The 12,632-nt window shown below is 35.0% G+C and overlaps 2 protein-coding genes across 2 annotated transcripts; both read right to left on the reverse strand.

Annotated features, from left to right (window-relative positions):
- Positions 1 to 2,352: 2,352 nt before the first annotated feature.
- Positions 2,353 to 3,516, reverse strand: LOC125206312. Its single transcript, XM_048105585.1, has one exon. It carries the CDS (start codon positions 3,514 to 3,516, stop codon positions 2,353 to 2,355), a length of 1,164 nt encoding a protein of 387 aa, XP_047961542.1.
- A 3,648-nt stretch (positions 3,517 to 7,164) lies between these two features.
- On the reverse strand, positions 7,165 to 12,077 carry LOC125203571 (sulfate transporter 3.1-like). Its single transcript, XM_048101952.1, has 11 exons — positions 11,652 to 12,077; positions 11,327 to 11,534; positions 10,877 to 11,048; positions 9,960 to 10,025; positions 9,668 to 9,781; positions 9,213 to 9,329; positions 8,369 to 8,782; positions 8,070 to 8,260; positions 7,898 to 7,983; positions 7,665 to 7,741; positions 7,165 to 7,545 (listed from the first exon to the last, which is right to left on the reverse strand). The coding sequence occupies exons 1-11, from the start codon at positions 11,980 to 11,982 to the stop codon at positions 7,357 to 7,359; spliced, it is 1,965 nt and encodes a 654-aa protein (XP_047957909.1). The 5' UTR covers positions 11,983 to 12,077; the 3' UTR covers positions 7,165 to 7,356.
- Between the last annotated feature and the right edge of the window lie 555 nt (positions 12,078 to 12,632).

The raw sequence follows: 12,632 nt of genomic DNA on the forward strand, positions 1-12,632 counted from the left end.
TGGTATGTTTTTGTATATAAAAATGTATTCAGTTTTAAGTTTGTATAGATTGGTTGTAATGATTTTGTATTATCTAGGCTGAGATGGCTCAGGGGGTATGACATTTGACCTCTGAACATGACACCGATCCTCGGTTACGGCAGATTCGAGAAATGGTTGTTGAGGCCCTTCGTGCGACGAACCATACTGATGTGATGGAGTATCCCACGTCGCAACGGCGAGATGTGGTCTTGCCGATACGCCCACCGACTTCTATTCGTCGTGGAGTGCCGGGTGTTCGGGTAGGTGGACACCGGTATACACGACAGTATAGGTTGTCGCAGCCGCAACAGCCACAACCTGAGTATGCGGAACCAGAGCCACTGAGTCCAGAGTACGATGCCCCTAGTTGGTCTGTCTACCCAGGGTCACAGTCCCAGATGAGTGGTTCAAGCCACGACTACTCGCAATGGGTAACACGATTATCATGTGATTCATTCTTTGACGCTGGTACTGTTTGGGATGCAGCTAGAGCACGACGTGATTCTTATTTCCAGAATTACCAATTTGTGGCTCCTGTGGGAGAAGAAGAGGGCCAGGAAGAAGAGGACGACGAAGAAGAAGGCGGGGAAGAAGAGGGCGGGGAAGGGGATGGAGTAGTAATATCTCGACCACCCATCGAGGGATCGTCACAACCAACTGTGAAGAGTTCATCAAGTAAGATTGGGAAGGTTATGCACAATGTATTCAGAGGATTTTCAACAAGGAAGAACAAAGGGAAAGCTCCAACAAAATTCACCCCTTCGGGGAAATAGGTGTTTGATAGGGGTTGGCTTCATTTGTATCTTTCAGTGTGAACTTATATGTTTTAATGATTTTTGGTGAACTTATGTTTATAAATATGTTGGTATTGTTTATATTGAAACAGGTTTTGGTCACATAATTAAGATAAATTTTTGCAATTTTTTTTTAAAAATTGACAATACAAAGTATCGATTGTCAAATACTCATTCCACCTGGTTAAAAAAAATGACAACAATATTCATTTGACATAATAACTGTCAACAAAAGTCAATATAAATCATAATAAGTGTCAACAATATTTACCATAAAATGTTGATAAATAAACATAGTAATTGTCCAATAAGATCCATCACAATTTCTGCAACAAAAAACAAACATCAACAATATTCAGCCTCGAAGCCATGCCCTCTCTTGTCAGCTGTTCCTGCAAATCAAAAAAATTGTCAATAAAAAACCTAACAGCTCTCAAATGCACAACTCAATCAATGCCAAAAGCTAGGAAATATATACCACGAAATTACTGAACAGCACCGTCTGTGCAATTTCTTCGGTCATGCCCCTCTTTCCCGCAATTTCTGCAACGGCGGGGAGCTCTCGGTTCATCTTCCTCGCGGACATCCATTTGATTACGTATCCTCCTTCTTCTAATTCAACCACGCCTTCTAGGAATCAACTGCTGAGGGGTGATGCGCAATTTCCACGAAGGTTCAACCCAATAATCTTCGTGTCTTGGTGCATCAAATGAATTTTCACCGTAGTACTGTGATCTCCATGTACTTAGGTAGTCGGACTTATCTATGAGGTCAATCATGACGTGACCTCTGTCTCTAGCAACTGCACAACCATGTGAACAAGGAATTCTCCACGTCTGCCCCTTTGAGTCATTCTTAGCAAGCATGTCCCTCGCCCATGAGGTTAACTCACCTTCAGTGTGTTCAATTTTTGTCTTATTCTGCACCCACCATTTCACCATCCTCCAAAATGTCAAATCAACCAAAGCTCTAATTGGCAACTCTCTAACACCCCGCAACACGTTGTTGTAGCACTCCGACATGTTTGTTGTGGCCACCCCCATTGAAGTCCACCATCATAGCATAGTGACCAACATTCTTTTGTAATCCTATCAAGCATTCGCATCGCACCACGGCTGACATCAGATAGTGCTCGACTTCTTCTGTCAAATTTACGTACCTGAGTACCGACCCCCAACTTCCAGATCATGGCCTTAACACTGGGGCCCTCGTGCTTCTTCAACACATTTGACCTCACATGGACCAAACAAAATTTGTGGTGTATCTGTTGGGCCCTTGTCATGATTTCAGACTCCATTACTTTGAAGATTCCTTTATGCCTATCTGATATCATGCACACCTCTCTCTCGTATTTCACCACATGAGTTCTTACATGATCCAAAAATCACGACCAACTGTCATTGGTTTCTTCATCCACCACAACATATGCAATAGGCAAGCATGTCTTGTTAGCATCAAAACCATAAGCAACAAGCAGCTTACCTTTAAATCTTCCTCGGAGGTGAGTCCCGTCTATTGTTAACACCGGTGCAGCCTTCTAGAAAGCATGTATTGTAGGCCCAAATGCCCAGAAAACATAGTTGAACACATTTGTACGTCTCTGACTCAACAGCTCGTTGTGCTTCCACTCAACAATTGTGCCCGGATTCTGTGACTGGAGTTCAAACATGTAGCTTGGCAACTGCCTAAATGATTCCTCCCATCCACCATATACAAACTCTATAGCCTTTCTCTTTGCATACCATGCCTTCTTATAACTGATTGACACACCAAATCTGTCTTGAACATCAGCTATTATTGAGAAGACCTTGAAATCGGCACATTGTCGCACATGATGTCGAATACACAGAGCAATCATTGCCGATGAGAAGTTAGCATGATCTCTGTTAGCACGATGGCCTACACAAGTATGTCGACCCACCCACTTTCTAACTTCCCACATATCGTCATGCGCCATTTGTGTAACTGAAACCTCCCACTTACATTCCCTCGCTTTTTCAGCGTCGGTGGTGCTGATGATGCCTATACCTGTTGTTGTCGTTCCTGCTGGAAATTTGCATACGGCATGCCACCTTCTTAATTTGCTCTCGACGACCTTAAACTGTTTTTCCTGCCACAAACTCCACATAGTTATAGCAGTCTTCACATGAAGCTTCGAATCAAATTTTGTTCCCAACACAATCCGATGCGGCTCTTTCTCATCCCAATACAAATTGTTGTGTTCATTATCAACAACATCATCAGATACTCCAGAAGGACGACTTGGTAATTCGCGAAAGAATTTCAACCCTCGAGTGTTGTATTCCGGAAGTGGTTGTTCACCTTGTACAACAGGTTTACATGGTATTAGCTCATCATCAGAAGAACTATCACCATCACAGAGATCGGGTTTTGGCTCAGTCTCAGATAGTGTTGTTGGCTCATTAAGAACATCTGCTACATCTACCTCATCATTCAATCCAACACCAACATCAACAGCATCTACAACATCTCTCTGCTCATTCATACTATGATCAAAGTTCATATGTTCACCCCTCGCAGATGATCCAATACCACAATCAGAGCTCAAAAGTTCAACCCTCGCAGATGATCCAATACCACAATCAACAACTGGTGGGATTTCTGAACTTCTCACTGGTGAATACTCAACAAATAAATCAATACACCCACTTGAATTTTGAGCATTGTTGAACATAAACATTACACTTTCATCATTGCAAATCACAGAACATGTATAACTCATACCGAAAGCAAAGACTATACATTGTCTCCACAATAATTCAATAGTGTGTTGGTTCATAACTATTCTCATCGCATCACATATCATTGCTACCAATTCAGAATAGAAAACACACGAATTTAATACGATGGAGCTCCTCGCACGAGGTGGATCATAACCAATACCCATATGTGGTAGTTGAACTACTCTACCACCCCAATACAAACTCACAAATACTTGCATGATTTCTGCATCAAAAACATTTTCCAAAAACAACAATTAGGGACATTTTTTCTATAAGCCCTAATTTAATAAATTGGGTAAAACTAACAAATGAAAGCAAAATAAACATGAATAATGATGAATGTAGCTAAATTGAAGAACAATTACCGGAACTTATGGAGAAAATGTTGGAAATCGACCGAAATTGTCGGACATCACCGGAAATCGCAAACACCCGTGAGGAATTGGAAGTGCAATCTGTTCTGGTCTGAGCGCTGCTTCTGCCCGATTTAAACCAGTTGAAAGATGCATAATGGTTATGCGTCACCCCTTAAAGACGCATAACTGTTATGCGTCACTCCTTAAAGACGCATATTAGTTATGCGTTTCATTTACAGTGATGCATAATGCTTATGCGTCACTCCCTAACTGGGAACAATTCTATTCTTCTTCATTAAGATGGAATGCAATTAACAGCCTAGAACAAAAGAAGAATTCTATTATTTTAGTTCAGTCATACTCCCTCCATCCCATAGTAGATGTCACACTTGAGGATTGGTATGAGATTTTAGGAGGTTTTGTTTTGTGTATTAAGTGGAAAAAAAAATATTTATATTAATGTGAGAGAGAACTTTTTTCCAAAAAAAAATGAAATATTACATCTTTTATGAGACAAACTAAAAAGGAAAGTGTGATATCTACTATGAGATGAAGGGAGTATTTCTTTTTCTACTATCTTATCTTATAACAGTTGAGTTGTTACATTGACATTACTATATCTTTACTTTTGTATATTTTTTAAGTATTTTGTTGTATTATAATTTATATAAAAATTATTGTCTTGTTGACATGAAAAATAGAATTATTTATAACAGTTGAGTTGTTACATTGACATTACTATATCTTTACTTTTGTATATTTTTTAAGTATTTTGTTGTATTATAATTTATATAAAAATTATTGTCTTGTTGACATGAAAAATAGAATTAATATGCTTTTGTATGTAATGTTGGTTTTGATTAGTATGTGAGAATGAATTTTATTTTCATCGAACTTTATGGTATTGAAATTGAGGCATCTCCTATATTCGGTCAATGGCTGTCTAGTTAGGAGTGTTACATGAGTCGTTTCCTTTTTAATTAAAATCCAACACATTTAATTCATCTCACATTTTTCACTCATACTTTATTATGTTATTACATACTTTCTTTTTTCACTATTGTTCTTGATATATCTTTTGTCATTATTGTATCATTATGAGTAAGAAATATATGACATTTCATACTTCATTAACACTTCACTTAATTCACAATAAAGCTATGCAACCAAATTTTGTACAACCAAAAATTGATTTATTTGAGAAAAAATGTAATTTATTTATACAATTAATTAAAAAGTTAGACATATTTATAGTATAGGGAACATGCATAATATTATGGTATTTATGTATAATTTTTTAAATTTTTTTGAATCATAAAATATAATTAATGCATATTTTAATTTAAATTTGAAAAATAATAGAGAAATAATGCAAATATAAAAATAAAAATTGAAAATGAGACCAAAAACTAATAAAGTGTTTTTAATTTGTTAACTATTTATATTTATTATTTTAATATTTAATTAACACATTAAAGTTACTAATATAATCTTGTTTTAGTCGTACAAAATTTGGTTATTTATCATTATGTGAAAAAAATTAGAATAATGTAGATCCCACTTATATATACCTCAACATGAGTGTAATGATCTAATGGATTGTTAGTCCCACTTGCTTAAAATAGAACTAATAAAAAATTGTAAAAGGTAAATGTAACTTTAAATTGTGGACATCATAAAATAGCAATTGAGATATTATTTTGTGAATGGAGTGAGTATTGAAAAATAGACAAACTTGTAAATGATACAGATTTTAATGTACAATTGGTAAAATAAGAAAGAGATGAGAAAAAGTAAGAGATAAAGGAAAAATGCAGTGGAATGAATGTTAGTAAATTGTGGGGTCTATATTGTAATTGATGTGTAAGATTATAATTTGTCCAAAATTTACTATATTTAAACTTGGTGTAATTTTAGAGGAGGACCTAAAATAATAAAACTAGTCTATATTTTTTTTTACGACGGATGGAATATTATTTACTATTTAGTATAGTTAGGCTTAGTCCATAACTATTAGTCACATACTCATTTTTTTTATTTTAGCTTCATAAAATTTAGTCTTATTTTATTGTTTACAAATCATTTTTTTAATGAGGTGATTTCACTATTCACTATTAAGATGTTAATTATTTTTTTTTTAAATTTTACTAATTTTACATAAAACTCGTATCGGTTACTACGAGGATTATAATTGATAGTGGGCAGATGAAGCAATATTTAATTGATGATATTAGAATTCGTGGGAAAATATGAATTTATATCTTTTCAGCAAATAATTATAGGATATTATGACCTCAGCTCACTAAATAAGAAAGCAAGTTCGAATAGAACATAGAAATTCTATGTACTTACGGGATGCCATAACATTTTCCTCAGTTAAAATACATCGATTATGTGATGGGCCAGGCCAGTGATAAATGTATTGCGCTAGGCCATTTGGATTTATTTTTCTGTGTCACAATAGGTCTATTCAGGTTTAGTCTTACCATTTACAAACAGATTATCATTATATCAGTTTTTGGATCATAACTATATTTTGAATAGTCATTTATTAATTTTTTAATGTCAACTCAATAATATTAGAATCATGTGCTAGGAAAATCTAACCATTATGTAGGGGGGAAAATAATACTTGTATAGAAATAAAACATCACATGCTCACATGTCAAAATGTTAAATACTAGGTGTAATTCATACAAAATTGATTGATTCTATTTTTAGAAATGAAAACGACTCACTCTTGCTCTATAATTTTTTTAATCACAACGCTATAAATAATTAAATACACCATATCCTAGGATTCTGGAAAATACCTCGCCCTGTTTCCATCTGTCCTAAAATTGTTTTGTTCGAGAATCCTAGTAGTCATATTCTAGAATAGTCATTTTTGTTTTCGAATTTGCAATTTTAGTAGAAGCAATCGACATGGATCAACTAGAGATTAATCCAAGAACACCGTTGGGGTGAAGTAATTTTTTAGAGTTTGTTGTTCTCCAAGAGGGAGAACGAATTGGAGCAAAAATTAGAGAAGCAGAGAGAATGAGAAAAATGAGTATTAGAATTTGGATTATAAATTAGAGAAGCAGAGAGAATAAGAAGCTTATCTTAATTTTTATCTCATCACAACAGATCTTCCCTTAACTATATTACTCTATCTTATAAATTAAAGTCAAGTATATATATGCCCTGTTACAAAGATTAAATTTTCAGTAGTGACTAACCAGTTGATAAAGATGAAGGCCAGAAATATTGAAAAGAAAAATTGAACCTCTACTTTGCTGTTGGGAGCTAGACTGTTTTTTTAGCCCAACTAAATTTTGTAAATAAAATCAAAGTTTCCACATAGTAGTCAAATCGAAACAGTTGAGCAACCGATTTATTTTTACTTAATTATTGGGTAAATCAAAGCTCCAAATGATAATCTTGTAACACGAGCTATTTTCACACATTGTTATACTGCTTGTCCGATTCATGAGACTTCATTTGTTGGGTACAACTATGAAGCATGTAATTGCATGCTCCAACAGCCTCTCCCACTGTCAGAAATATCCATTCTTCTCCTATTGTTTCTAAGAATTTTGACTTGTTTAGCTTCTTCATCACCTCTGCTCCAGGATTCACCATCATCAACTACTCGTATCATATCCACACAAGATTCAATATTAGATAATAGTACCAACTCTTTTCAATTTCATTATAGACTATAGGAGGAAATTAAAATGGAAGAAAAAAGATAAAAAGACCCTGACCTTTAGCCCTCTTCGATCAACGATCTTCTTGATCTCATCGAGCATGCTGATCCCACTCGTATCAATGTTCCCAACGGCTGCAGAGAAGATAACCATTTCAAGCATTTCACAATTAAAACACTAATAACTATTGACATTTTTGCGCACTATATATGACAAATTTTGAATAAGTATACAAAATTGTTAGACCTTTAAATAAGTCATACTAGTATCTTAGATAGTAAAATGCTCACCACTCATGTCAAGTACAACATACTGCAAGCTTGTTTCTTTAAGTGATTTCAATCTTTCTTCCTCGTCATCAATCCATCTTAAAATTCTGGAATAAACAATAAAAAAAAAGAAGAAATTTAACAACAAAAATTATTTAAATTGTGATGATAAATAAAAGAAAACAATAGTTACCTTTCTCTCAAATAGTTGGAATTAGCAAAGTAGATTGGAGAATCAATCTCAAGAATGATAACTCCAGGAACACTTCTTGCATTTTGATAGTGATCAATATTCCTAAAAACCTTTGAATCTGGAATATTACCCAAAAGAAATGTTTTGGGCCTTGCAACAAACAATAGTATTCTCATAATAGAGAGTCCAATCTGCATATATATATATATATATATATATATATATATATATATATGAGTGATGCGTTAAATTTGTGGCAGATTGATATACATAAAGTTATTTTAGACATATAAATATACCGCTAGGACAAGGGCGATTTCGATGCTGGAGAAGACAACGCCAACATAGGCAGTGATGCAGACGAAGAAGTCAAATTTGTCGACGTGCCATAGATGGATTGCTGCCTGGTAGTCAATGAGGCCGAGCATGGCAGCGATGATGATGGAGGATAGGACGACGATAGGCGTGTAGTGGAACAATGGAGTTAGGAATAGTAATGTGATCATTACAGCCAAGGCCATCACTATATTTGAGACTGCAGTTTTGCAGCCGGCGTTGAAGTTGACCGCGGATCTTGAAAATGGGCCTGCGGTGAGGTAACAAGAAGTGCAAGAGCCGGCGATGTTCATCATCCCGAAAGCAATCATCTCTTTGTTGCCATCGATATGGTAGTTCTTGAACATGGCAAAGCTTCTCCCTACTGCTATTCCTTCCTGTCCATTTAACAATTTTTACTATGGCTTAGAAAAGTAAATCAAACAACATTTTGACATGATTGAAGTACTAATTTTTCCCCCGAGGTGATTAATTTAGAGTAAATTTGTACATGTATATATTCAACAAAAAGTGCATAAGTTAAACGGCAATATGAATGCATGCACTACTTTTTTCAAACTGCCACATGATATAATAATAGAACCGTATCAAACAAATCTCACCTTATATGGATGATTCGAAATAATTTGGTATTACATACCAAATTTAATAAAGTAGAGAAATCAGCCAAAACAACACATGTGATGTCCATATTCGTGCTCAATATAATCATGTAAACGTTTAATAATCAATAATGAAATTAGTCCCCACAAAATAATTAATGAAATAGTAATAACATACTGCTAAATTAAAGTAAAAAATTCTTACAGCGAGAGCTATGATGCCTGTGACTATGCCTGTTTTAATTGCTACCGGCAGGTATTTCGAATCCAAGTTCAAATCCGTCACTGAAGACGGATTAATCCCCCTTTTTAGCTCTCCGATCTGAAAAATAATCATGCAAAGTAAAAAATAATAGTAGTGTATAATCCACGTCAGATAGTACTGTAAAGCTAATTCGATCAATAATTAAAGTCATCAATTATTCGGGATTTGCATGCTAATGGAAATTACTTGTCAACAAAAACAAAAGAGCATTATTTTTGGACAATGTTGGAAAACAACATGCAACCTTAATAATGCTATTCTGTGCACACTAAATGTATATAGAAATATCAAGAAGGGGTGAAATAATGTTTCAGATTTTTATGTGGTGACAAAAATAAAAGACGGAGATATTAATGAAATAGTGCAAAATAAATAAAATAAAAATAAAGGCTCACCACTTGGACACCATGTTTTTCTACATGGGTAAAGTACACAAAAATAGTTGCCATTATCACCGATGTTAATGGAGCCATTGCTGATATCCAAAATAACTTTGCCTTCTTTTTGCTCTACACACCAATAATTTAGTATTAATTCTTTCTTTGCTATAGTAAAAAAAAGTTATCACCAACCAGAGAATTGTGATCTCTTATACTACAATTGAATAACGCTATACATTAAGTTAGACATTTGCTAGCTAAAATGTAATCGACAATAGTTCAAAAATAATTAAATAGTTTGACTTACAAAGTATCTAGCAAGCAATAGGTAGAAAAGGAAAACTAATCCCAGCACAGCACTTTCCCATCTCCACTGCCAAATGATAAATAGCAAAAGTAAATAAATGTTAAATGACAATATTTTTTGATTCATCAACGTCGATTAACAACTGATTAATGTTTTGTACTAACCAAACTTAAATAATCATCACGAAACATCCGTGCCAGACAATGTCACTCACCGGATATTTGATCACAAAAATACTACTAATGTCAAAATATCTTTAAATTACTACAAAAATATCTTTTGGATTAGAAAAAGTAGTTCAATTTTTTCGTTTTTCAAGGGCAAAAGTATGTGACATGATATAGAGCAGACCTACTCGAGATCGAAAGAGATTCTTGAAAATGATATGAGGGATTAAAAAGAGTAAATCAATACTCGTTTGTTTGTCATCTACGAATTGTACAAAATATCCACATAATTGAAGCAGGAAAACGTACACTCGAGGGCCATATTTTTTCTGAATTGATTTAGATGAAGCAGCTAAGAATTGATGGCTGATAATACCCAAATTTTTGAATGTATAATGATTCAAACCTAAAGTTGGCCGCCACCTAATAATTAATTGTATTACATTTCAATTTGAATGAAAAAAGTAATGAGCCTAGCTGGTGGTTGGCGAGGTTTTTTCACAACGATTCACACAACACAATATACTAATAGTAATGATTTTATAAGTATAAGTGTTACGGACTCAATTTCCACGTATATCGATTGTGAGAGCAACTGGTATGAGGTATATAAGCTAAATGAGCTCTCTCTCCTAATATGCCAGTTTTTTGGTTGAGTTTTCATGTTTGGTCTGTTACAAAATATCAATAAGTAAGTAATCTTAAAATAGTAGTACTCCTATTAATTAGGAAAAAAGTTTGGTTAGTTACCTTATGAGTTTGAGTGAAAACAGAACGCATGACAGATAAAATATCAGTGGCGTGGGTGAAATGTTCAAGCCCGAGTAGGCCTTTGAGCTGTTGAAGGCACACCACCGTCGCGGCTCCGCTCATGAATCCTACTATCGTTGCATGGGATAGGAAATCCACTATAAACCCTAGCCTGCACATCTTCCTCTCTTTTAATCTTTTATTTTAATTAAGCTAAATGCATGTAGGAGTATAGAGTCTTCCTTTTTAAAATGAGCATGACATGTGCAATTAGGCAAATTGACAAATAATTGTTCCATCTTTAGCATAATTTTACAAAAACTATTGTCTTATTCATGTGATACTATTACCTTACAATTTATTTACACAAAAGGAAATAATAACCTTATTTTTATATATAGATAATCCTTTTAGAAATTAAATCAAGAATAAATTCCCTTATTTAATTACCTGAAAATGCCTAAGGCAGCTTCAAATAGGCCAGCAACAAATGTGGCAGTGAAAGCAAGATGAAGATAGAGCTTAGGCTCTTCACTAGCATTCACCACCGTTCCTAACATCGAACCCATCAGCAATGATCCAACAGCCACGGTTCCGACTGCCAAATCCCTCGAGCTCCCCATCACAGCATAAATCAAAGGCGGGACGAAGCTCGAATCTTTAAAAAAAAATCATTTTTTAAAAATGTACTAAGTCATTATATATAAAAAAATGATGTAAATTAATTAAGTTTGTAACTATATAAGTATGAGACAATATTAATTAATTTACTTACATAGGCCAAGGATAGGGGGTAAGTTGGCGAGCTTGGCGTAACTTATCCCCTGCGGTATGGCTAGGCTAGCTATGGTGATCCCGGCTATGAGGTCGGACTTGAACGAGTCCAACGTGTAACGCGGGCCCCACTCGAGGATCGAGAAGAAGTACTGCAGGCCGAGGACGACCTTCCTCCGCGCTGGCTGGTTCTTGAACTGCCGGAGGGGGTCGTCCGGGAAGAGAGTCTCCTTTAAAGTGTTCCTCAGCGAAGTCACGAACGGCTGCGGCGGAGGGAGGGCCACGCGGTGGCTGGCCGCCGAGCCGTACTCGCCATCATCGGCGTTGCCCATTTTTTAGAATGTTTTTTGTAATAAGAAGGGTTTTGTAGTATATGATGATTTTATTTCTTGATAAGCATATATTGTGAGTAGGTTTATTTGAGCATGTAATTGGGATTTTGTGGTAAGAGCTAAGACTGAATGGGGATTTATAGTGCATGTTTGGGTGCGTTTGTGGGGCCAAAAATAAACACAATCACACATGTAGATTGTTGGTATTAATTTGGAAGTTTAGCCTTTTTCTTTGTGCCTAGCCGCTTCATTGATTGGGAGATGGTTTAATTAGTAGAGGTCGATCAAATTGATTATCTTATTATTAAATTTTACATCACACAGTGCGCTCCGAAGCGCCAAAAAACATCACAGTTAATACATTTAATTAACATAATCAGCTTAATTAGAATTTTAATGATCCTAATCAATATTATAAATCATGCAATTAGTTTTGGTCCATCTATCAAAACAAAATCCACTTCTATATTTTAGAAAATAAAATTCATCATACATTACATTACTATTAATGTAGGTCCAATATTGACTATTACTCCCTCCGTCCCATATAATTTTACACAATTTGACTTGGCACGGGTTTTAGGAAATGTAATAGAAAGTGAGTTGAAAAAGTTGGTGGGATGTGGGTCCTACTTTTAAAGTATTGGTTT

Source organism: Salvia hispanica, chromosome 2, assembly GCF_023119035.1.
Source record: "Salvia hispanica cultivar TCC Black 2014 chromosome 2, UniMelb_Shisp_WGS_1.0, whole genome shotgun sequence".
Classification (NCBI taxonomy): Eukaryota; Viridiplantae; Streptophyta; class Magnoliopsida; order Lamiales; family Lamiaceae; genus Salvia; species Salvia hispanica.